The 25839-nt window shown below is 42.4% G+C and overlaps 1 protein-coding gene across 1 annotated transcript in view; it reads left to right on the forward strand.

Moving 5' to 3' along the window:
• Positions 1-25839, forward strand: part of LOC129709723 (tomoregulin-1-like) — a 232574-nt gene that overhangs the window by 144610 nt on the left and 62125 nt on the right. Inside the window, exon 4 of the mRNA XM_055656260.1 lies at positions 20371-20397. Coding sequence (XP_055512235.1) covers positions 20371-20397 — 27 coding nt within the window. The remainder of the gene's footprint in view (positions 1-20370; positions 20398-25839) is intronic.

Consider the following 25839-nt stretch of genomic DNA (forward strand, 5'->3'; position numbering starts at 1 on the left):
AGGTCATAGACAGCTTGCCTAGTTTGTCGTTCAACAGATCAAGGTATTCTTTTATCGGGTCCATTGATATCAGTAGCTTGTGGACCGATTGGTCAAAGGAAATCAGCCCCAAATCCTGGCCTGCGTGGTTGCCCAACAGAGTTAGAGTTCAAAACATAGAAGGTCAGATTCCTTGTGGTTTTCTTCAGCACGCATTTAAAAATGGTTCTACCCAGTGGAATAAGAACCCCCCCCCCCCTATAAGCATGCAGAGTGGCGCTATCTTTAATCAGGGCCTCATTATTTCTTATCTTGTTGTAAAGGTTTACAGACATTACATTCACTTTTGCACCAGTATCAAGTTTGGCCTTGAAGCTTTTATTATTTACTGTCATCAGAACTGTAGGATTGAGAATCTTACCAGCTGTATGCAGGAGTGAATACATGGTTGACTCCCCTTGTGAGTTAATTGGACTGTCCTCGGGGGCCAAGTTGAGCTGGTACTGAGAAGCAGAGGTTGTTTCGTCTTGCTGTAACATGTGTAGATTAGGTTTCAAACTTGGGGGTTTCTTCCCACAGGCCCGGCAGGCGGCAGAGAAATGGTTCAATTTCTTGCAGTAGTTGCAAGCCTTTCCATAGGCTGGGCATATATCTTGCCTATTAGGCAGATAGTTACAGTTAGGGCATCTCCTGGGAGGCTCATTAGCAAATCCCCAATTAGCCAGTCGAGGGGCCTCAGTCGTAAATCTTCTGTTGTCTGTCGGTTCGCGGTCTGGTGAATCCAGTCAAGTTGATAGATTTTGTTTCAGTTTCACGTGGCTCATTTAATGGGGCGACAAGCTCTGCCAAATGACAGGCCTCATCGAGTGTTAAATTAGGATTCCGAAGCAACTCTGATCATAGCTTTTGATCATTCATCCCAGACACTAATATGTCTCTTATCAGCTGGTTAGTCATATACTCAAAACGGCACCTTTGGGCCATGTATCTTAAGTCACAAATACATTTCTCAACAGTCTCGCCAGGAAAATTGCCATCTAGGAAAGAATCTTGCTCTTTCTAAAATGTGGTTTGAGGTCAGGTCACATATCTCACAAAATTTATGCAGCAAAACATTAGGATCATTTACAGATTCTGCAGGTGTAACTACCTGGTTGTTGGCGTCGCGGACTGCAGGGGCGTATTCAAAAGTCCGAGCCCTCATCATGGCATCGGGACCCGCGAGGTTAAGTAGAAGGGAAGCTTTGACAGCGTCTGGTTCATTTCGGTGGACGATGTTCATGTAGTGTTGGTTATCAATCTCAAAAGTCGCCCATCGCTCACTGATGTCAGAATCCAAGATAAGCTGTGCAGGCTTTCTGCTAGATTGAGCCATCGTAAAGCAGAAAACAAACTGTTAAAAATAAAATAAAACCCGATATACAGAAGCAGTGGGTTAACCCAAGCTGACTGACACCATGTAAACAACCAAGTCATACAATCTGAAATCCAAGATCATCTTTAATCAGCATTTAAACTGAAGCGGTACAGCAGATTGTTAGTTGTCAGAACTTCATAATCCAAGACTGAGCAGTACAGGAAGTAGGTGTTAATATAAATCGTACAGTAGGGTGGGGTTAGTGATGCTATTCTACTATGATTGGTTGTCATGCATAAACCAATCTACACTAACTACTATGATTATTGTGATTCAATAATATGAACATCCCCTCTTGAAGTGAAAGTATCTACCTCCAGATTCAGAGACAGTTTCTTCCCAGCTGTTATCAGGCAACTGAATCACCCTACCATGACTAGAGAGCAGTCCTGAACTACTATCTACCTCACTGGTAAATTGTAAATTGTAAATTGTAAATTGTAAATCTTTATTGTCATTTCCTGAGTATTCGCATACTCAGAGGAAACAAAAAAACGTTTCTCAACCAGTGTCCATTCAGTTTTCGTTAAAAATAAATAGAAAATTAAAGTACATGTCTCTAATATTCAATAGTCATTTCCGACCGGCAGTGACAACAGTGGCTCTGCTGCAGTGTCGCATACTCAGAAGTGGAAACAAAAAAAGTAAAACGTTTCTCAACAGTTTTCACTTCCCAAATAAATGCAATTATGAGGCAACTGTCATGATCATCTACCATCTACTAGAGAGCAGTCCCAGCCGTTCTACTATCTACCACACTGGCGACCTTCGGACTATCTTTGATCGGACTTTACTGGCTTAACCTTGCACTAAATGTAATTCCCTTATCATGTATTGTTTAAGAAACATTTAGATGGGTACATGGATAGAACAGGTTTGGAGCTGCATGGATCAAGTGCAGACAAGTGGGACTAGCTGAGACATGTTGGCCGGTGTGTGTAAGTTGGGCCGAAGGGCCTGTTTCCACACTGTATCAATCTATGACTCTATGACTATGTATCTATACATTGTAAATGACTCGATTGCAATCATGTATTGTCTTTCTGCTGGCTGGTTAGCATGCAACAAAAGCTTTTCACTGTACCTCGGTACACGTGACAGTAAACTAAACTAAACTGGCAGATATGCACAATGTAATCATATACACAAAGATAACTACAATCTCCACTGTATCTACCATGAAAGTATGTAGAATGAGGAAGTCAACTGCTATTCCAATCCTTGCTGCATCATGATCAAATTTACTTCCTGCTTTGTAAGGAAGCTGGCCAAATCGGGCAGGAGATGAGATTGAAACTCTATCCTTTCCACCCTTGGCTTTGTTACAAAGAATGATGCTTCTATAACTCATATGATCATACAGCACAGAAATAGGGCCTAAGGCCCAACAGGTCCCTGCTAACCAAGATGCCCCAAGTTACTTGTTTATCCCATTAGCCCATGTTTGGCATATCCCTCTAAAGCTTTCCTATACATGTAGCTGTCCAAATGTCTGTTAAATGTTGTTAATGTACCTGCCTCAGCTACTTCCTCTGGCAGTTCTGTCCATTTAGATAACACCCACTTGCCTCGGACCACTTGTCCAACTAATCAAGATAATTTGGTAAATTTTGATAACAGGCTTCACTAACCACTGTCATCTGCAAACTTACTAATCATGCCTTGTACACTTTCATGCAAATTGGTGATATAAACCATAAATAGCAATGACCCAGCATTGATCCCTGAGGCACACCACTAGAGACAGACCTACAGCCTGAAAGACAACCATCCACCATCACTATCTACTTCCTACCAAGAAGTCAATTCTGCATATAGTTAGTTAGCCCTCTCTGGATCCCAATATTTATTTGTTCTGTTATGCAGTTAAGATTATTACTGTTTAGCTTTGGCTATATTTTCTTGTTCTGTTCCACAAAACGTACTTCTTCAGCATGAATTAGAAACTGTTCCAACATCTCATGAATTACACACCACTATTGTTCCCAATTAGTATCAGCTTGAATTTATTTACAATGCCCTCATCTTTGATCCAGTACTGAGGGACTACTGCTTTATCAGATGAGACAGTAAAATGAGATCCTGTTAGATTGATATAATAGATTGTAAGGTATCATTTAACCAAGTCAAACCTTAAAAACAGGTTAACTGCTTGTTTATCTTGTGACCTTACTGGGCTGAAATTGGCTGCTACTTTTGCCCGTTTTATAATAATTGCACCGCAAAGATATAATCCTGCGTTGGTTGTACTGTCCATTGGGAGCAAGTGAAATGTTCCACATAAATGTAACTTGTTTTTTCACTGCAGCTTCAGGGCATTCATCATTTTAAATCATACTAGACTAAGTGGGACCCGTTGGGTCTCAGCTTCACATGGGTCCCACAACGCAATATTCCACCTCTCCACCAATTCCAATATTGCTAGCCGGGGGGGGGGGGGGGGGGGGGGGGGCTAGCATGGTGTGTGGGCCGAAGGGACTGGTTTCCAGAGGGCTAGTATGGATATTGTTAGCCGAATGAATTATTTTGCTGGCAGCTCAGTCACTGAGACCACACTCGCTCACACACGCTCACACACTCGCTCACACACAGACGCTCACACAGACGCTCACACACACAGACACTCGCTCACACTCACTGACTCCCACACTCACACACCATATATATGGCAGTAAACTTTCTTGAATACTCACTGAGCGTGGCCTCTCCACTTTGGGGCTTCCGCAGTCAGCGGCACTTCCACAGTCAGTGTGTCCTCTGCACTCACCGGAAATTACACAGTCAGCGCGACCTGTCCACTAAGCGGAAGTCTCGAAATAAGTGGGACTTTTGAACCAAACACAGTCGGACCTAATAAAGCATTGCAGTTTCAAGCACAGGCAGGGCAGCAGGCCAAACAACTCATGGCAATGTCATTAAGGGCTTAAGGGCTAAATCATTTATTGCAAGTACATTGCAGAGTCACAGTTCAGTTCATTCAGCTTAGAATGAGAGTCGTGGCCTCTCCCTCGCGATCTTGCAGAGTGACAGGCATGTCCAGGCATCCGGAGTTTTATGGTCCTGCCCCCCCCCCCCCCACTCCATCATTCAAAGTAACCAAGCCAAGGTGCCTTATCTTCATTACGGTGATTGACAGGTGAGAGGATCTCAAGGTTTTTTTAAACACTCATAACTTTTTTATTTTTCATCGATGGGAAAAATCCTCAGGGCCTGCTCAGCGGTGGAGGACCGAGTAAGATGGCCAAAAATCGTAGTGATATATGGTGCCCTTTTTTCTAAAATCAATATACAGTGCAGACAGGGTCAAGATGAGACTTTTAATTATATAGATGGTCTAGAATTATTTGCTGTTGGGAAGTTACCCTTGGTTTAGTTGTGGAATTTCTCACCTCTGACACATGTCATGACTTCATGCCTTATACAGAGATTTAAATGCATAATTAATTCTGTACTAACAAGGATTTACTGTACTGTACTGACACAAGGGAGCAAGGATTTAGATTTATAGACCATTGGGATCTCTTCTTTGGTAGGGGTGATCTGTACAAAAGGGATGGGTTAGACCTTAACTGGAGGGGGACCAACATTCTGACAGGCAGGTTTGCTAGGGCTACACGTGTGGGTTTAAACTAAATAGTGGGGTGAGGGATTGACAAATTGGGAGTATAAAGGGGAAGTGGCGACAGGAAGAATTACAAAAGATTCTCGAATTACTGGGAAGGAAAGCTTGAGAATGGACAACAGAGTAAGGTCAGGGCCAATTGTGTGTGGGGGGGGGGGGGGGGAATAGGGAGGTCAAAGTACTGTATATGAATGCGAAAAGTATAAGGAAAAAGTGGACGAGCTTGAAGCTCAGTTAGAAACTGGCAAGTATGATGTTGTGGGAATTATTGAGACATGGCTGCAAGAGGGCCAGTGCTAGGAACTGAATATTCAAGGGTATAACTGCTATTGAAAAGACAGACAGGTGGGCAGAGGGGGTGGGGTTGCCCAGTTGGTGAGGAATGAAATTCAGTCCTTTGCAAGGGATGACATTGAAACAGGAGCTGTGCTGTCAGTATGGATAGAACTAAGGAATTGTAAGGGTAAAAATACCCTAATGGGACTAATCTACAGGCCCCCAAACAGTAGCCTGGACATAGTAGCGATTGAATCGGGAGTTAAAATTGGCATGTAGCATAAGTAATGCTGTGGTTGTTATGGGAGATTTCAACATGCAGGTAGACTGGGAAAATCAGGTTGGTACTAAACCCCAAGAAAGGGACTTTGTAGAGTGCCTTCGTGATGGGTTCTTTGAACAGCTTGTATTGGAGCCTACCAGGGAGAAGGCTATTCTGGATTTAGTGTTATGTAATGAGCCAGATTTGATAAAGGACCTCGAGGTTAAGGAGCCATTAGCAGGCAGTGACCATAACATGGTCAGGTTTAATCTACAATTGGAGAGGGAGAAGAGTAGATTGGAGGTGTCAGTGTTGCAGTTGAATAAAGGGGACTATGGGGTCATGAGGGAGGAGCTGGCCAAAGTTGACTGGAAAGATACACTAGCAGGGATGACAGTGGAACAAAACTGTCAGGTGTTTCTAGGAATAATACAAAAGGTGCAGGATCTGTTCATTCCTAGGAGGAAGAGAGATTCCAAGGGGGGAAAGGGGCGACCATGGCTGACAAGGGACGTCAGGGACACTATAAAAATTAAAGCAAAGAAGTACAACGTAGCAAAGATGAGCGGGAAGCAAGAGGATTGGGTAATGTTTAAAGAACAACAGAAAATAATCAAAAAGACAATACGGGGAGAAAAGATGAGGTATGAAGGTAAGCTAGCCAAGAATATAAAGCAGGATAGTAAAAGCTGCTTTAGGTATGTGAAGAGGAAAAAATTAGTTAAGAGCAAAGTTGGACCATTGAAGACCAAAAAAGGTGAATTTATTATGGGGAATAAGGAAATGGCAGATGAGTTGAACAGGCACTTTGGATCTGTCTTCACTAAGGAGGACACAAACAATCTTCCTGATATAGTAGTGGCCAGAGGAACTGGGGTGACGGAGGAACTGAAGGAAATCCACATTAAGCAGGAAATTGTGTTGGATAGACTGATAGGACTGAAGGCTAATAAATCCCCAGGGCCTGATCGTCTGCATCCCAGGATACTTAAGAAAGTGGCTCTAGAAATCGTGGATGCATTGGTGATAATTTTCCAATATTCTGTAGATTCAGGATCAGTTCCTGTGTGTTAGAGGGTAGCTAATGTTATCCCACTTTTTAAGAAAGGCGGGAGAGAAAAATCGGGGAATTATAGACCAGTTAGCCTGACATCGGGGGTGGGGAAGATGCTGGAGTCAATTATAAAAGATGAAATAGCGGCACATTTGGATAGCAGTAACAGGATCTGTCCGAGTCAGCATGGATTTACAAAGGGGAAATCATGCTTGACTAATCTTTTGGAATTTTTTGAACATGGACAAGGGAGAGCAAGTGGTTGTAATGTACCTGGACTTTCAGGAAGCATTTGATAAGGTCCCACATAGGAGATTAGTGGGCAAAATTAGGGCACATGGTATTGGGGGTAGAGTGCTGACATGTTAGAGAAATGGTTGGCAGACAGGAAACAACGAGTAGGGATTAACGGGTCCCTTTCAGAATGGCAGGTAGCGACTAGTGGGATACTGCAAGGCTCGGTGCTGGGACCGCAGCTATTTACAATATACATCAATGATTTGGATGAAGGGAAGTAACATTAGCAAATTTGCAGATGACACAAAGCTGGGTGGCAGTGTGGACTGTGGGGAGGATGCTATGAGATTGCAGGGTGACTTGGGCAGGTTGGGGGAGTGGGCAGATGCATGGCAGATGAAGTTTAATGTAGATAAATGTGAGGTTATTCACTTTGGTAGCAAAAAACAGGAAGGCAGATTACTATCTAAATGGCGTCAAGTTGGGAAAAGGGGAAGTACAACGGGATCTGGGGGTCCTTGTACATCAGTCTATGAAAGTAAGCATGCAGGTACAGCAGGCAGTGCAGAAAGCGAATGGCATGTTGGCCTTTATAACAAGAATCGAATATCGGAGCAAAGAGGTCCTTCTGCAGTTATACAGAGACCTAGTGAGACCACACCTGGAGTATTGTGTGCAGTTTTGGTCCCCTAATTTGAAGAAGGACATTCTTGCTATTGAAGGAGTGCAGCATAGGGTTACAAGGTTATTTACCGGGATGGTGGGACTGTCAAATGCTGAGAGAATGGAGCAGCTGGGCTTGTACAGTTTAGAAGGATGAGAGGGTATCTCATTGAAACGTATAAGACTGTTAAGGGCTTGGACGCGCTAGAGGCAGGAAACATGTTCCCGATGTTGGGGGAGTCCAGAACCAGGGGTCACAGTTTAAGAATGAGTATGCCATTTAGAACGGAGACGAGGAAACACTTTTTCTCTCAGAGAGTGGCGAGTCTGAGGAATGCTCTGCCTCAGAGGGCGGTGGGGGCAGGTTCTCTGGATGCTTTCAAGGCTATTAAAAATAGCGGAGTCAGGGTATATGGGGGGAAGGCAGGAACGGGGTACTGATTGAGGATGATCAGCCATGATCACATGGGGTGCTGGCTCGAAGGGCAAATGGCCTACTCCTGCACCTATTGTCTATTGTCTGACAAAAGTATTTGTTAAAGACCGCACACGGCGGGATTGTCCTGGGGAACCGCGTGGACCCGAACCACCCACCACAAAACCACGCCGCAGACGACCAGAACGACAACCGAAGACTGGAGCCCGCCACGGTAGGCCCGACTCGCCCCACAGATCTCCCAGGGGACTGCAGTGAAGCTGGGCGGCGAGGCATGTCTGGGCCGAAGGAGCCTCAGCGGTGGTGGCGATTGGAGCCTCGGCGGTGGCGGCAGGTGCCTCGGCAGTACCGTGAACCTCGGTGGCAGTGAGGCCTTGGCAGCAACGTGGGCCCCGGCGGCAACGTGGGCCCCGGCAGCAACGTGGGCCCCGGCGGCAACGGGAACCTCGATGGCGGAGGGGTCTCCCGGTCGATGAGCGTGTGGGGGGAGGGGAAGACAATGGGGACCCGGCGTGGGGGGACCGCTGTGAGGGGATGGTGGGAGAATTAAGGGGGACCTGGTGTGGGGGAGGGGAGGGGCACTCTGTGCACAAGGTAGCCAGCCAGCTAACAGTCACTTGACTTTTTCTTTTTGTTTTCACTTTTAATTTCAAGTTTTTGGGTACTTTGTGTGTTGTGACTGTCGGCAGACCAATTTCCCTCTGGGGATGAATAAAGCTTTTAACCGTATCGTACAGGTTTCTATGCCATTAAATAACCCATTTTGCTGCTACCTCGGCCGTCTCACTTTGAAATGAAAGATCTCAGAGAAATCTTTGAGGAGTATGTAAGTTCTCACAATCTCTTTGTTGACATTTATATTGCACCCAATATAGCTTGATGAAAGTTAATCATTCAGCTCTATGGTATATAGATTTGTCAATGATTCAAAATGGATGATGAAAAATTGACAATCAACTTTGTAGACTGTCCTCTCGTCTTTCCCTTGTTTGCAGATTGAAAATAGCTAATTTTATGTTCCCACCCAAGATAAAGGAATATGGAGCACCCAAAATGCACAGATGAGAGGTTCATGTGTACTTCCAACCTCCTCTATTGCATTCGGTAATCCCGATGTAGTCTCCTTTACTTCGGAAAGACGAAGTGTAATCTAGGCACCATTTGACCAAACAATTGTGTTTGGTGATCACTATCTTTGATTAGACTTTATTGGACTTCATCCTGCAGTAAATGCTATTCAAGTTATTCCTTTTATCATGCATCTGTACACTTTGATGGTTCGATTGTAATCATGTGTTTTGCCACTAACTGGTTAGCACACAACAAAAGCATTTCACTGCATTTCAGTACACGTGACAATAGACCAAACTCAAACTCAAACTCTGTCCACCAGCCTGCTGGAGCTCCCAGTTGCTAACCATTTTAACTCTTCTTACCATTCCCATACCAATATTTTAATCTTTGGCCTCCTTGTTGCTAGAATGATACCACTCACATACTGGAAGAACAGCAGCTCATACGCTGCTTAGATAGCTTCCAACCCAATAGTATAAATACTGAATTCTTCAATTTCATGTAATACCCCCCTATCTCCCTATCTTTCCGCTGACCTCCCCCCCCCCCCCCCCCCCCCCCCCCCCCCCCCCCCCCCCCCCCCCCCTCCCCTCACTCTAATGTGCACTCCGACCATCTTTCACCAGCTCGATCATTCTGCTACTTTCCCCAGTACGCTCCTCTCCCATCCTCTAATGCCATGTTTCTTTATACCCACTCTTGGTCTTCCCTCTGTCGCCTTCTGCACATATCTCTCCCTCCACCTTTACATTTCCTCTTCTTCTTTCCTTATCTGACACCTTCTCCTTTGTCCCGTTTGTCAGACCCAGAGCTTGTGAAAGGTACAAAAGGCCTTTTAAAGGATTGGCTCCTGATTGTGAGCCGTTTTATGGCTTATATTATGATTATGTAGTGAAGCTGCATCTTGTGACATGGTTGTTAACCATAGAACTTGATTAATGACAGACATAATAAACACTAAATAATGGCAAATGGCTATCATCTGCATACAAACATTGCATTAATATTAAATTCTCCACTTAGAAAGCCCCTTATAAATATGATTGTGCTTTTCCATGAACACCAACATGCATAGAGTAACTTGCTTACTATTTGAAATAAGTCATGCTGACTGTGTCAGTGTAGACAGATTAGGACATAGCTGGATTGTGGTGGATGCATAAAGTGTTTACTATTAATTGTGTCAAAAAAACTGGATCAGTGTTAAAGAGTGTATGCTAACTAATGAGGGAGTGTTGCTGGAAGATTTCAAACATGGCTGAAGACATCAGATCAGAGGGCAGACAATGGTGCCTAAGGGCAGTACAATGAATTCAATCAGACAACCAGATATGCCACTGTGCAGATGCACTTAAAATGTGGTTCAGATCCTAAATAGGTCTAAAGTTTGTCATTAGTTAGCAAAAGTTAGCATCATTTAGTACATCTAGAATGAATGAGAGGTGCAGCTCTGATCACAAAAATTGACAGTAATAAGGGTCTGAGTAGCAGAAAGGCACTTAGTTTGCAGATGTATTTGAAGAGATGGGAGAAGGAGAGGGAAGAGAGGGAATGGAGGTGAATGGTCCAATTATTTACTTTTCTGAAGATACATTCATACCTACACCATTTAATTAGTAACTATCACTGGAATGCTCCTATAATGTATTAAGTTGCCACTCTCCTTGTCTTGTCCCAATTCCCACCCTGGTGTTCCAACATAATCCCACTGACAGAACATAGTCCACCAACCAACCAACCAACCCGTCTTCCATTAGTACTTGTGAGATTGATCTGGGCAAGTACATCTTATTCACAGCGCAGTTCTACAATGTAATTGTTAATTCTTCTGATGAAATTCCATTATAGAAAGAGGCACAGACTTATTGGGTTCTGTAGGCTCCCTCTATGCCAAATTTCCCCACATTGATGTTTTTGATGAGAAAATACTGAGGGTAATACAATAGATGTGTTAATGTGGATTTTCAAAGGGTTTTTAATAATGCTCGATACCAAAAGTTGGTAGGCAAAATTGAAATTAATTATAGCATGCATAAGACAGGTAGCAGAGGAAGCAGAGGAGTAGGAAATAGTTGTGTTTTACACTGGAAGCTGGTAGTCAGGGTATGTTCCACAAAGATCTACACTGGGACCTATACTGTGGAATTCTCTGCCTCAGAGGGCGGTGGAGGCAGGTTCTCTCGATGCTTTCAAGAGAGAGCTAGATAGGGCTCTTACAAATTGCGGAGTGAGGGGATATGGGGAGAAGGCCGGAACGGGGTACTGATTGGGGAAGATTAGCCATGATCACATTGAATGGGCCGAATGGCCTACTCCTGTACCTATTGTCTATTGTCTAATTATCTATTGACGAGATCTTTCTTTAATATGCATTAATGATCTAGACATGGGAATTCAGGGTAAAATTTAGGCATTTGCAGATGCAAAGTTTGGAAGTGAGAAGGATAGGGATACACAGCAAGTAAACCTAGATAGGCTGCTGACTGGACAATCATTTGCAGATAAAACATTTTACAGAGAAGTGGGAAGTGATTTTTTTTTAAAAGGATAGACTACATAGGTGATAAGGTGCAAGTCTAAAGGCTATGCAGGAAACTGGTATGCATGTGTATGAATCTTTGAAAGTGGAAAGGTGAATTGAGAGTGATTGATGACATACAGTACAAACCCTAAAAGTCATAAATAGAAGCACCGAATACAAAAGCCGATAAGTTGCATCAAATAGAGGACAGCGCTGGTTGGCCACAATTGGAGTTATGTATTTAAATGTGGTCAGCCCAGCTCTAGGATGATGTTGTCAAGATCTTGGAGATGCTGCAAAAAGGATTTACTGGAAAAATGCCAGGAATGGGAAGTTTATTTTGTGAGGTATCGATTAAATGGATGAAAGCAGTTCCCATCAGCTGATGTTCAAAAATTTAGGGATGCAGATTTAAAATGTTGGATCAAAAATAAAAAGGACATTGGAAAGAAGAAAAAAAAAAAAAACTGGGAATAGTTATGATCTGGAACTCAAAGCCTGTAAGAGGGTTGGAAATAAAATTAATCAAAGTTTTCAAAAGGGAGAATATATTTCAAGATTGTACAGAAAGAGCAGGAAAGGAACTGATGGAGTTCTATTGCTGGAAGCCCCACAGTTCTGATGAACCACAATAATTCTGTGATTCGGGGATCGTTGCTGAGCCAATTGTTGTTTGTGGTTTATATCAATGACTTTGATGAGACTGTACAAGACAAGATGAATAATTTTGCAGATGATATTGAAGTAGGTGGTTTTGTCGGTAATGAAGATGATTATCAACAATTACAGCAGGATCTTCATCAGCTGGGCAAGTGGACTGATGAATGGTTAATGGAGTATAATGCGGAATAAGTGTGGCATTTTGGCAAATTAAGTCAGGGCAGGACTTTCACAGTGAGTGGCAGCACCCTGGGGAGAGCTGTAGAGCAGAGGGATCTAGGAGTACAGGTACATGGTTCCCTAAAAGTGGCACCACATGTAGATAGGGCAGTCAAGAATTATTTTGGTAGATCAGTCAGGGTATTGAGTACAGAAGTTGGGATGCTATGTTACAGATGTACAAGATGTTGGGAAGGCTGTATTTGGAGTACTGTATTCAATTTTGGTCACCCCACTATGGCAAGGATGTTGTGAAGCTGGAAACAGTTCAGAAAATATTTACGAGAATATTACCAGGACTTAAGGGCCTGAGCTATGGGGAAAGGTTGAGCATGCTAGAGCTTTATTCCTTGGAGTGCAGGGGGCTTAAGAGTGATCTTATGGAAGTGTATAAAATCACGAGGGTAATGCACAGTTTTTTTACCCAGAGTAGGGAAATCAAGAACCACGGGACATAGCTTTAAGGTGAGAGGGGAAAGATTTGGAAGGAACCTGAATGGCAACCTTTTCATAGAGAGGGTGCTGGGTAATGGAACGAGCTGCCAGAGGAGGTAGTTGAGGCAGATATTATACAACATTTCAAAAACGTTTGACAGGTACATGGATAGGAAAGATTTAGAGGGATATGGATCAAATGTGAGCAGATGAGACTAGCATAAATGAGGCATCTTGGTCGGTGTGGGCGAGTTGGGCTGAGTCATAACTCTATTCATTACACCAATTGGTGTATGTGACAATAAATGTCCTTTGTCCTTTAACCCTTTGCAGCTTTTCCTATTGTCCCACTCATTTCGTGTTTTCCTATTCCACTTAGCAACTGAAAAGACAAATTATCATTACACAATCGAGAGTGGCCATCAGGGAACAGAAATGCAGAACATTTCAATATGCAGGTTGACTGGGAAAATCAGGTTGGTTCAGGACCCTAAGGAAGAGAGTTTGTAGAATGCCTCCGAGATGGATTCTTAGAGCAGCTTGTAATGGAGCCAACCAGAGAAAAGGCAATTCTGGATTTAGTGTTGTCTAATCAATGATAAGAGAACTCGAGGTAAAGGAACCGCTTGGAAGTAGTGATCATAATATGATTCGTTTTAATCTGCAATTCGAGAAGGAGAACGTTAAATCGGAAGTGTCAGTTATGCAGTTGAACAAAGGGGACTATGAAGGCATGAGAGGGAAGCTGGCCAAGGTAGACTGAAAAGGGATCCTAGCAGGAATGACGGTGGAACAGCAATGGCAGGAATTTCTGGTCATAATCCGGAAGACTCAGGATCATTTCATTCCAAACAGGAAGAAAGATTCTAAGGGGAGTAGGAGGCAACCGTGGCTGACAAGAGAAGTTAGAGATAGAATAAAAGTAAAAGAAAAGATGTATAACACAGCAAAGAGTAGCCGGAAGCCAGAGGATTAGGAAACTTTCATAGGACAACAGCAGGAAACAAAACGGGCAATACGGGCAGAAAAGATGAAGTACGAGGGGAAGCTGGCCTGGAATATAAAGTAGGACTGTAAAAGCTTCTTTAGATAGGTTAAGGGAAAAAGAGTAGCAAAGTCAAATGTGGGTCCCTTGAAAGCAGACATTATCAGACAAAGGGGAAATTATTATGGGTAACAAGGAAATGGCAGAAGAGTTGAATAGGTACTTCGGATCTGTCTTCACTAACACAAACAATCTCCCAGATGTAAGGAAGACACAAACAATCTCCCAGATGTACTGGAGGACAGATGATCTAAGGGGGTGGAAGAACTGAAATAAATTTTCATTAGGCGAGAAATAGTATTGGGTAGGTTAATGGGACTGAAGGATGATAAATTCCCTGGGCCTGATGGTCTGCATCCCAGGGTCCTCAGGGAGGTGGCTCTAGAAATAGTGGATGCATTGGTGATTATTTTCCAATGTTCAATAGATTCAGGATCAGTCCCTGTGGATTGGAGGACAGCTAATGTTATCCCACTTTTCAATAAAGGAGCGAGAGAGAAAACGGGGAATTACAGACCAGTTAGCCTGACTTCGGTGGTGGGAAAGATGCTGGAGTCAATTATTAAAGAGGTAATAATGGGGCATTTGGATAGCAGTAAAATGATTAGTCCAAGTCAACATGGATTTATGAAAGGGAAATCATGCTTGAATAATCTTCTGGAATTTTTTGAGGATGTGACAAGTAAAATGAATGAAGGTGTGCCAGTGGATGTAGTGTATCTAGACTTTCAGAAAGCCTTTGATAAGGTCCCACACTGGAGACGTGACTTAAATTAGAGCACATGGTATTGGGGGCAGGGTGGTGACATGGATAGAAAATTGGTTGGCAGACCGAAAGCAAAGAGTAGGAGTGAACGGGTCCTTTTCAGAATGGCAGGCAGTGGCGAGTGGAGTGCCGCAAGGCTCGGTGTTGGGGCCGCAACTGTTTACCATATATATGAATGATTTGGAAGAGGGAATTAGGAGCAACACTAGCAAGTTTGCAGATGAGACAAAGCTAGGTGGCAGTGTGAACTGTGAAGAAGATGTTAAGAGGTTGCAGGGTGACCTGGACAGGTTGAGTGAGTGGGCAGATGCCTGGCAGATGCAGGATAATATAGATAAATGTGAGGTTATCCACTTTGGCTGCAAACACAAGGGGGCAGAGTATTATCTCAATGGGGTTAGGTTAGGTAAGGGTGAGGTAAAGCGAGACCTGGGTGTCCTTGTACACCGGTCACTGAAAGTTGGCTTACAGGTACAGCAGGCAGTGAAGAAAGCTAATGGAATGTTGGCTTTCATAACAAGAGGATTTCAGTATAGGAGTAGAGAGGTTCTTCTGCAGTTGTATAGGGCTCTGGTGAGACCACATCTGGAGTATTGTGTACAGTTTTGGTCTCCTAATTTGAGGAAGGACATCCTTGTGATTGAGGCAGTGCAGCGTAGATTCACGAGATTGATCCCTGGGATGGCGGGACTGTCATATGAGGAAAGATTGAAAAGACTAGGCTTGTATTCACTGGAGTTTAGAAGGATGAGGGGGGGGGCATCTTATAGAAACATATAAAATTATAAATGGACTGGACATGCTAGATGCAGGAAAAATGTTCCCTATGTTGGGCGAGTCTAGAACCAGGGGCCACTGTCATAGAATAAAGGGGAGGTCATTTAAGACTGAGGTGAAAAACTTTTTCTCCCAGAGAGTTGTGAATTTATGGAAATCCCTGCCACAGAGGGCAGTGGAGGCCAAATCACTGGATGGATTTAAGAGAGAGTTAGATAGAGCTCTAGGGGCTAGTGGAGTCAAGGGATATGTGCAGAAGGCAGGCACGGGTTATTGATAGGGGACGATCAGCCATGATCACAATGAATGGTGGTGCTGGCTCAAAGGGCCGAATGGCCTCCTCCTGCACCTATTTTCTATGTTTCTAACAATAAGTAACGTGCTTAAACTGAACAATGGAAATTTAGTAACCTACCGTTTTCTCAATCATTCAGAAGCATACGCTTGTTGTTACTTTTTGCTATCCTACTGCTGAAACATGAGCAGTGATCATGGGAGGCTACTTATACTCCTGCTCTTACTGCTGAGATGCCCTTTGCCAATGACCTCTGCGGTTGTTCGAGCCCAATTCTCATTATCTGCCAGCTGTACTTCACTCATACCTCTGTACTGAAGAGCAGATGGTGCTAATCAGTTGAAGGCCAAGGCCAAAGTGTGTCTCACTCATTTAAAGCAGCAGAGGGAGCCTCCTGATTCTGCAAAGCTCAGAAGCTGCATGCTTCCCTTTGATTGCTGCAAATGGTGTTTCATGGAATTGGCTCTGTCCGCAGATAAATGCATCTTGTAATGTTATCTCACTCTAGATTGGCCTGCATTCCTCTGGAATGTTTTCAGTTATGAACGGTGCAGGCTTTTGCAGATTTGCAGATGCCGTTGAGTGATTATCTTGTTCATTAATGGTGTCCTGACAAAGCATCTAGATCTAGCGTAAAACATTTGGAGAAAGTTGTGCACTTAACAATCAACCTTGCTGGGTTCATTGAATTCAATTGTTTGAGCAATCGTGGGGTACACTTGAATCCTGGGATGTTGCATCTTGGAAGGAATCACCTACTTTGAAAGTTCATTATTTGGGAAGTCCATTGACCACTGCAATAAATTTGAAAAAATTGTGAATTAGTTCTGGCAAGGTAAAAATATGTAACCTATTATTATGAAGACTTTAGTATTTCATTGTGTTGAACAGAAGAATATGAGTGGATGATGTCTGAAATGGAGTTTGCAGATTTTTAGTTTTGAAACCAGGTAACTAAGAAGTCCTATGTCAGTGTTAACAATACCTTAAGCCTATTGGCATTCAACAATGTCCAAAGACGTACAGGTTTGAAGGATAATTGCTTTGGGTTTATATACTTGGTCTGTGTAAATTGTCCCTAATGTATGCTGGCTTATGTTAATTTGTCAGGATTACTGGTCGGTGCGCACTCGGTGGGCCGAAGTGCCTGTTTCTGCGCTGTATCTCTAAACTAGACTAAATTAAACACTTTTTCCTCTGTGCACTTTAACTGTAAAATGTGTGCCTAAATCTGATTCTCTGCAAATAGGTATGCACAGGAAAGAATAAGTGCAAGAGTGATGGATATAGTGCATTTGGTGAGGGGTCCAATAAATCATGGTATACTTATAGCACAGAAAGAAGCCATTCCGTTAATTACATTTATACCAGCACATGAAGAACAATCCAAACAAACCTATTTCTCTTCTCTTTCACTATAGTCGTGCACATTATTTCCTCTCGTGTCTCTAATTTTATCTTGAAATTTGTGTTAGATTGGATTATCACCAGTAAGTTCCTGTTATAACTTCTCTTTGTTAGGGAGGCCTTTTTCCTTGCCTTCCCCTTGTATCTTTCTCCAAAATGTTAAATTTGTGCCCTTGAGTTAAGTAAAAGTGAGTTAAGGTTTCAAATTGAAAACCCTTTGTCGGAACTAGGAAAGAGGGAATATAAGTTAGTTTTAAGTTGCAGAGACGGTACATTGAGGGATGAATGGGAGTGAGGTAATATATCTGATTGGGTGAGGCTCGAGTTTTTGTGGGAACATGCATGGTAAGTGGTTAGTAGGTTAATGATGGAATTTTCAAAGCGGGAACATAACAAACTATAAAAGCAATGAAGCCAAGGCAATTAGGGAAAGGAAACAAAGCTGCAAAAAGTAGAGCAGTGGGAATTACCTGGCAGGTTAGGCCCTGGCAGAAGAGAGAAAAAACAGAGCCAGTTTTACGGATGATTGACCTTGAGGAGAACCATTTATTCCTGATACAAACAGAGAAATCAAGTTACATGAAGATGTTGACTTCAACCCAGTTCTAAAGAAACATTTCTTTTTTCATGGACACTGCCCGACTTCTTAATGTTTCAGCATTTTCTCTTTTGCGTGTTATTACTGGGGCCTTTGTGGGGTTTTGCTAATCATGCACTCAAGGACTGGGAGTAATATTAATCATAAAGCTTGATGAGGATTGTTAGTTTTTAGTAGAATCCTCTCGCTACCTCCATAAAATGATGATGGTGGCAGTTTTACTGCAGCTTCTAGCGCTTGAATCAGAGCTCCGTGACTGTGCCATGAAATGGAATCTTGCTGCAGTTGCAGGTCAATTCTGCAGCAGATCATAAAGATGGGATAGAATTCTACTAGCCTACGAGTTTTCCTTCCCGATAGCAGGGTAGCACAGTGTTGCAATGGTAGAATTGCTGCCTTACAGTGCCAGAGAGCCGGGTTCGATCCTGACTACAGGTGTTGTCTATACGGAGTTTCTACATTCTCCCTGTGACCGCATGGGTTTTCTCTGAGTGCTCCGGTTTCCTCTCACACTCCAAAGACATACAGGTTTGTGGGTGAATTGTTTGTGGGTTAATTGGCTTCAGTAAAATTGCAAATTGTCCCTAGTATGGTGTAGAATGGTGTCTGTGTACAGGGTGATTGCTGGTCAGCTGGATTTGGAGGGCCGAAGGGCTTGTATCTGTGCTAAATCCCTAAAGTCTAAAAAATTATTGCTTGCACAGCAAAGACATCAACATTATTCCATACACCAGGTGACTCAAGCATGCTTTCAGTAGTGGGACCTGATGCATTGATTGATTGAATTGATCAACAATATAGCATGTATGCAGGCCCTTCAGCCCATCGAGTCCATGCTGACCATCAATCACTTGTTCGCAGTAGTTCTATGTTTTGCATCCACTCCCTACTCACTAGGGGCAATTTACAGTGGCCAATTTATCTATAAACCCACACATCATTGAAATGTGGAAGGAAACCAGAGCATCCGGAGGAAACACACGTAGTCACAGAGAGAACGTGCAAACTCCACACAGGCAGCATTGGAAGTCAGAACCAAACCCGGTTCTCTGGCGCTCTGAGGCAGCAGCTTACCAGCCGTGCCACTGTGCTGTCCTAACTCTGATTTGTTTTCTTCTACTGCTGCCTGACCTGTTGAGTGTTTCCAGAATTTTCTGCTTCATTCTTTTTTCATTTGATTGCTGCTATATACAGTACCTTTGTTCAAACTATCTTTATTAGAAGCAGCTATCTAGGTAAGAAATCAGTGATGACAGGTATAAAAAATGCATTATGAGTCCACTGCATAAAATATCATCGTTTCAGAGACACGAACAATGAATAATGTTACAGTTAGCTGTTTGTAAAGCATAATGTCACTAAATCTTAGTGCTATAAGCTAGAATTAAATAACTAAAGGACTGTGAAACCTCTGATACATGTACGCAGGTGAACATTTAGTAGTGAGTTGAATTTTTGCAATGTTGTATGCTTCTGCTGGCAATACACCAAGTTTTCTGAAATCAATTTGTTCAGTTTTTCCTCACATTTCTAGCAATGCCTCTGGTTAATAAATCAAGAAGCTACAACATAAAATAAATAATTCCAGGAACCCATGTTTAGGAGAAGCTTAAGAGAAGATTTCCATTTGTGTTTTAACTATTTAACGTGTAAAAAGGTTGGGTGGTCTGATCATCCCATGGCCTTCTCACCAGATGAAGATGGTACAAAGAACTGGGCCCAAAATGGGGTCAATGTGGTAATATTACATGTTTTTAACTTTCACCTCTGCTGATGTGAAAGGCTTACGTCTTCAGTACCCTGAATTTCTTGCACCCTACTTTTAGTATCAGGTAACATCTCTTCCTCCCCACTCTTGTCCCCAAATCCAGTCCCTACAATTTACCTGAATGACAGGAATAATTGAACTGCTGTCTGACATTCTTCTCCTGCCCACTGAACAGCTGCTGTTCCCTTCTATTGACCAAGGCATGCAACTGACAGCTGGGGATTATTAGGCCTTCATTGTTCTGATTAGGAAGCATGGTTTTCACCTGGACAGTCACCCTCCAAATGCTGTCCTATGTTATAATTCAGAATGTTATACCTTCAATTGCTTTACTTGCACATTTGCAGCTGTTGCTGTTTCAATTGCAGGAAATACATCATTTGCTGTGATGTGTTTAAGGTCTACACTGAATAATTTATTGCATATGACAAAGTGTCAGAACAAGAAGAAATTAACTCGTACCCTGAAACTTGATACAACATAACATAGCAGTGGAAATCTGTAGGGCAACGCTCAAAGTGTTGCAATCGGACATTGTGTATATGGATTATTACAATAAACAAAATGTATCTCAATCTGTAGATTGAAGGATTTTCAATCTTGTCATTTTTGACATGATCAGAACCTTTTGGTTATATTACAGGTTGTCAGACATATATTCCCAATGGATAATTTTACCTGAAGTTGCTTTGGTGCAACAATATAATCCTGTTTTAAATGCAATTAGTTTGAATTTATTCACAGGGGGCATATAATGCTGCGATAATCCATGTACTGTGTTGTAAGTAGCTCTGTGAAGAAAACAGCTTGCCCCAAAGAACATCATTATTAAGATTATTCTTTTCTGTTTATTTTTCAGAAAATGGCTCTGGTTCTGGAGAAGGAGGTATGTGTTCATAATTTATCAAGATATACTTCAAACATCTTTTGTAATAACTAATGCAATTACATTGCCATTGCACTTTAAAGGAACATTTTGATAGGGCTCATTGCCAAGAGGTCTTGCTGAATGCAAGGCAATGTTTTGGAAAATATTTCTGTGGACATTGAGAGTTGACAATGTTTATTGGTTTAAGGGGAAGGACACATTTCCATCACAGTGGGCTGGGGCAAGGTGCCTCAGTGTGATTGCGGTAAGGGGGTTAGGGAAGGAGGTTCTGGGAAGGCTTTAAAATATTTTATGAGGAGGGCACAGTTTATTTCCAAAATACACACGTTCAATATGATTGATTCAAACATTTAATAAAGTAATGCTCTGCTAAAATGTAATCTCTTAAAATTTGATCTTGGAACCAAAAGATGATATCACAAAAGGTTAACCATTCAACCCATTAAGTCTATCTTGGTACAGCACAAGGTTAGTCCAGTCCCACTCCTCATTCTCTACACAGATTTATGAAAATTCATAAATCCATGTCATAGGAGCAGAATTAGGCCATTCAGCCTATCGAGCCCACTCTGCCATTCATTTATGGCATATCTACCTTTCCTGCTCAACCCCATTCTCCTGTCTTCCCCCCATGACGTGACAACTTTGCTAATCAAGAACCTGTCAATCTCCACTTTAAAAATATCCAATGACTTGGCCTCCACAGGTGTCTATGGCAATGAATTCCACAGATTCACCACCCTCTAACTAAAGAAATTCCTCATTTCCTTTCTAAAGATACATCCTTTTATACTGAGGCTGTGCCCTCAAGCCCTAGACCCTCCCTCTCGTGGAAACAATGATTTCCTTTCAGCTACTGACCTTGATCCTTTTTGAATGTTACCCTTGAATCTATCTCCACTACTACTCCAGACATTGTAGGTCCCAACTACTCGATATTTGAAAAAGTTTTCTGCATGTCATTTTTTGTTAATTTACAATTGCCTTTATTCTTTGTCCTCTTGTAAACAGTGTAGACCACTCATAATTTTGAATACTCTAACACAGTATCCACTGCCTCATAGAATAAAGAGGAAAGAAGATTAGACTTTATTGCCTTCCATCACAGTGAGGAATGTGGGGAATCCGCAGTGGTGGATGTTTATGTTAACTTTTTGTCTTGTTGATTTTTTTAGTATGACTGTATGGTAAATCGAATTTCACTGTACCTTACTTGGTACACGTGACAATAAAATACCTTTGAACTTTTGAACCTTTGAAAACAACTCACATTCTTTGGTTAACAATCATAATTGATGTCTCTCATCCTTGAAATCATTTTGCTTCATGAAAATGTGCCACTTCATTGGATGCACAGTGGTGCAGCTGGTAGAGCTTCTGCTGCACAGCCACATAATTCCGGGTTCAATCCTGACCTCGGTACAATCTTTATGGAATTTGCATGATCTCCATGTGACTGCGAGGTTTCCAACAGATGCTCCGGTTTCCTTCCATTTCCCAAACACGTGCGGATTGGCAGGTTATATGGCCTCTAAAAATTGCCCTTAGTATGTAGGGAGTGGATGAGAAAGTGAGATAACATGGAACTAGAGTGAATGTGGTGATTGATGGTAGATGTGGACTTGATGGTCCAAAGGACCTGTTTCTAAACTACATCTCCAAACTAAACTAAACTAAATCTCTTTTTCATTGTCTCCAAAGTCTTCACATCTGTCTAGTTTGTGGTTCCCAGAAGTGGACAAAACATTCTAGTGATGGCAACACCAATGCATCATATTCAGTATGACTCACTTGCTCTTCAACATTATACCTCTATTTATAATGTGCAGGATACTGTATGCTTTTATCGAAGCTTTCTCAATTTAACCCTGTCACTTCCAACTATTTATTTTTCCCACTAAAATGTAATGCTTTGCCATTTTAAGTTAAATTTCATTTGCCATGTGTCCACCCATTCCATCACTTATCTACACAGTCCATTATTGTCCTCCTCACAGATCACTTAAGTTTACATATTTTATTGTCATCTACAGATTTGGAAATTATGCCCTTTGCACTAAATCCATATCATAAATCTACATTAAACAAAGTGGTGATCCCAGTACCAACCGCTGCGGAATTCCAGTTTATGAGGATGTTGCCAGGACTCAAGGGCCTGAGCTTTTGAGAGAAGTTGAGAACAAGGACTTTATTCTTTGGAGTGCAGGAGGATGAGGGTTGATCTTATAGAGGTGTATAAGAGCGTGAGACAGGATAAATCCACAGAGTATTTTACCCACAGTAGGGGAATCAAGAACCGGACATAAGTTTAAAGTGAGGGGTTCCCTCCAATGCATTCTATATATAGGACTTATACAACCTGAGACTATACATCCTGAGACTAAGCATTTTGGTTGATACTTATGGGCCTGCCCCACTTAGGCAACTTTTAGGCGACTGCAGGAGACTGCAGTCGCCATATTGTCGCCACAGGTTCGCTGGTGGTCTCTGGTGAGTCTCCTTCATGGTCGCGAGGAGTTCCCGCATTCTGGGAACTAGTCGCTGCTTTATTATGGTCGCCGCAAATTTTTCAACGTTGAAAATTTTTCTGCGACCAAAAATTGGACGCCATGGAAATTATCGAGAATCCTGGAGTCATAGGTGCCGTTGGAGTGGGGTCGCCATGTAGTTGAAGGTAGTCGAGGTAGTCGTAGGTGGTTTTAGTTAATTGCCTTTGCTGACCGGTCATTATCATTGGCTCATTGCAAAAAAAAGGTATGTAAACAGCTGCACGTGTTGCGCTGTCATTCCAGAGCGCGGTCACACAAAAACGTAAGGAAGGAATGCACTGTATTTAAAGTCTGATTCTTTACATTTATTTTGATGACGAAAACAACCACAAGCACTTTGAATGCACTGCATTTAAAAAGATATTATTTTTTATACATTTTGATGAATCTAACACTAAAACAAGCAATACACTGCATTTAAAAGAACATTATTTTTATACATTTTGATGAATCTAAAAATAAAAAAACACAAGCAATGCACTGCATTTTCAGGCAGGATCTTTTTATATGTTTTGATGAAAAAGAAACAAGCAATGCTTTTAAAATATTTTTTTATATATATTTTCTATAATCAAACATAAAGGCAAACAATGCACTGCATTTAGAACAAATATTTTTAAAGATTGTTTTAACTTTAAGAAACACAAGAAGTCCACTTAATTTAAAATTAATCTATTTCGGCAGGATGTACCTGAAAAATAAATTATCTTGTGGTCTGCAGTGGGCTCTCCTGGAGTGGTGGACTTCTGTTTGTGGTGTGGGATATTTGCTGCTGTTCTTCAAATCGTGTCGTTCTGCCGAGGTACACTGCCTAGTTTTGAGTTGTAGTAAGAGCAGAGGTGGTCTCTCTGCTTGGCACTATTTTTGCCGGTGTTTCCTGGCGATCTCTCCAGTGGCACCACAGGTGCAGCCTGTACTCCAGTTCTCCATGAACCTGGTGTGATGTTTCCTGTCTGGTTGTCCACTCGGTCACCCTCCTCCATGGCTGCTGCACCTCTGGTACGAATCAGGTTGTGGTGGGCACATACTGCAGACACGATTGTCTCCCCATTCTTGGGCTCCTGCTCCATCGTAGTCAGCAAACATCTAAATGCTGCCGAGGATGCCAAAGGCGTTTTCCACGACCCTCTTAGCCCTGGACAGCCTGTAATGGAAGATCCTCTGCTCCTTTGACATCCACTTGTGAGGGTATGGCTTCTTCACCCATGACCTGAGTGGGAAGGCATCATCAGCAACCAGTGTGTAGGTTCTGGATCAGGAAAGCCTGCTGTTCCATCTTCTATTGCCGTCCCAATGGTGGTATCTTTCCAGATCCTACCATCTGCGACACTGCCAGGTGGGCCCACATCCACAAACAGGAAGTTGTTGTTAGCATCCACCACAGCTAGGAGTACGATTGAATGGAACTTCCTGTAATTGTATATTGAACCTCCCTTGGGCCACATGCTTGCCGTCCACTACCCCACATGTGTGCTTGAAGTTCCGTCTTGTATCAAAGCCCAGCGCCTCTCTTCTAGTCATCTGGTGTACTGGGGCAGTCCATCATTTCATCTTCATAAGCCTTGATGATGGCCTCACAGGTCTCTCGGACAATCTTGGGCCACAAGAAAGTTGTAGAAGAGGCTCTTGTAGGAGTTTCCTGATGCCAGGTAGGGGAGGGTGATGGTTAGGCGCAGGCCTGGTTCCAGTGGCTTCCTCATATAGGTCTCCTTTTTTTCCAGGAGAGGGCCTATCATAGCCTTCAGCTCCTGAAACAGCTCAAGGGGTATTCTAGTAAAGTTTTTGAAAGCAGACAAATCTTCTTCATGTGGCACATTTATCAGGTTTTCATACTGGCCCAAGCTGCATCTCCTTTGGAAGAGGGGCTTCACCTACTGAGACCACTTCTTGGGCTTCTTCTTCACCCTTGTTCTTGTCCTTCTGCCTTCCAGCTGCACAAGCAAAAAGGCTGCTGCAAGCAGCAGGGATTGTATTTATATTGAACGCAATTTCTCCATGAGTTTGGGAGGGGAATGGGGAGTGCAGGGGAGAGATAAGTCTTTGCCTTCCATCACAGAGAGGAGGAGATGCACTGTGATGGATGTTTGTGTAAATTGTGTTGTGTCTTGGTTCTTTCTTGTGTGTATGACTGCAGAAACAACATTTTGTTTGAACCTCAATGGGGTACAAATGACAAATAAATTGTATTATATTGTATTGTATTGTAGTTCCTCCCTTGCATACATGGCTCTGAATGATTTTAAACCCCACCCTGCAAGCCATTTTATAGTTAAATATCATTGTAAAATGACGTCATTGTTTTGGTGGTGATTTTTAAGCCTACAGAGTTGTAGCCTGTCATAGCTTGAATTCTGTGGTCATGGGTGCAGTAGTCTGGGAGTTGAAGGTGGTCGTCTTCAGTCCCCACTAATGGGTCGCCAGTTGTCACGAGCGTATCGGTGATTAAGTCGTAGATTGTCGTAGGTTGTCGTGGGTTGTCTTAGACATAGTCGTAGGATGGGGTTGATACATTCAATTTTCGACGATCCAACAAGACTATGACAGTCGCTGGCAGTCCTCTAAAAATTCACCTAAGTGGGACAGGCCCATTAAATTTCTCCTCAGTTCAGGACAATTGGCATGCAGCAAGATCCATATTCAATAGATGAAAATAATTTTCAGATGTCTCAAATGTCAAATCCATACACACTACATCAAATGCATTTCCCTCATCGACCATCTCCCTTATCTCATTAAAAAATTATTGAACGATTGATTACCTTTAACGAATATATGTTCATGTCCCCTTATTAAACCACACTAATCCGAGTGAATGCTAATATTATTGGTTAACCTTTCTAAAGCTTCCACACTACCTAGGTTAAATTGACTGCAATATTTCTGGATTTAT

This window comes from Leucoraja erinacea, chromosome 2, assembly GCF_028641065.1.
Source record: "Leucoraja erinacea ecotype New England chromosome 2, Leri_hhj_1, whole genome shotgun sequence".
Taxonomy (NCBI): domain Eukaryota; kingdom Metazoa; phylum Chordata; class Chondrichthyes; order Rajiformes; family Rajidae; genus Leucoraja; species Leucoraja erinaceus.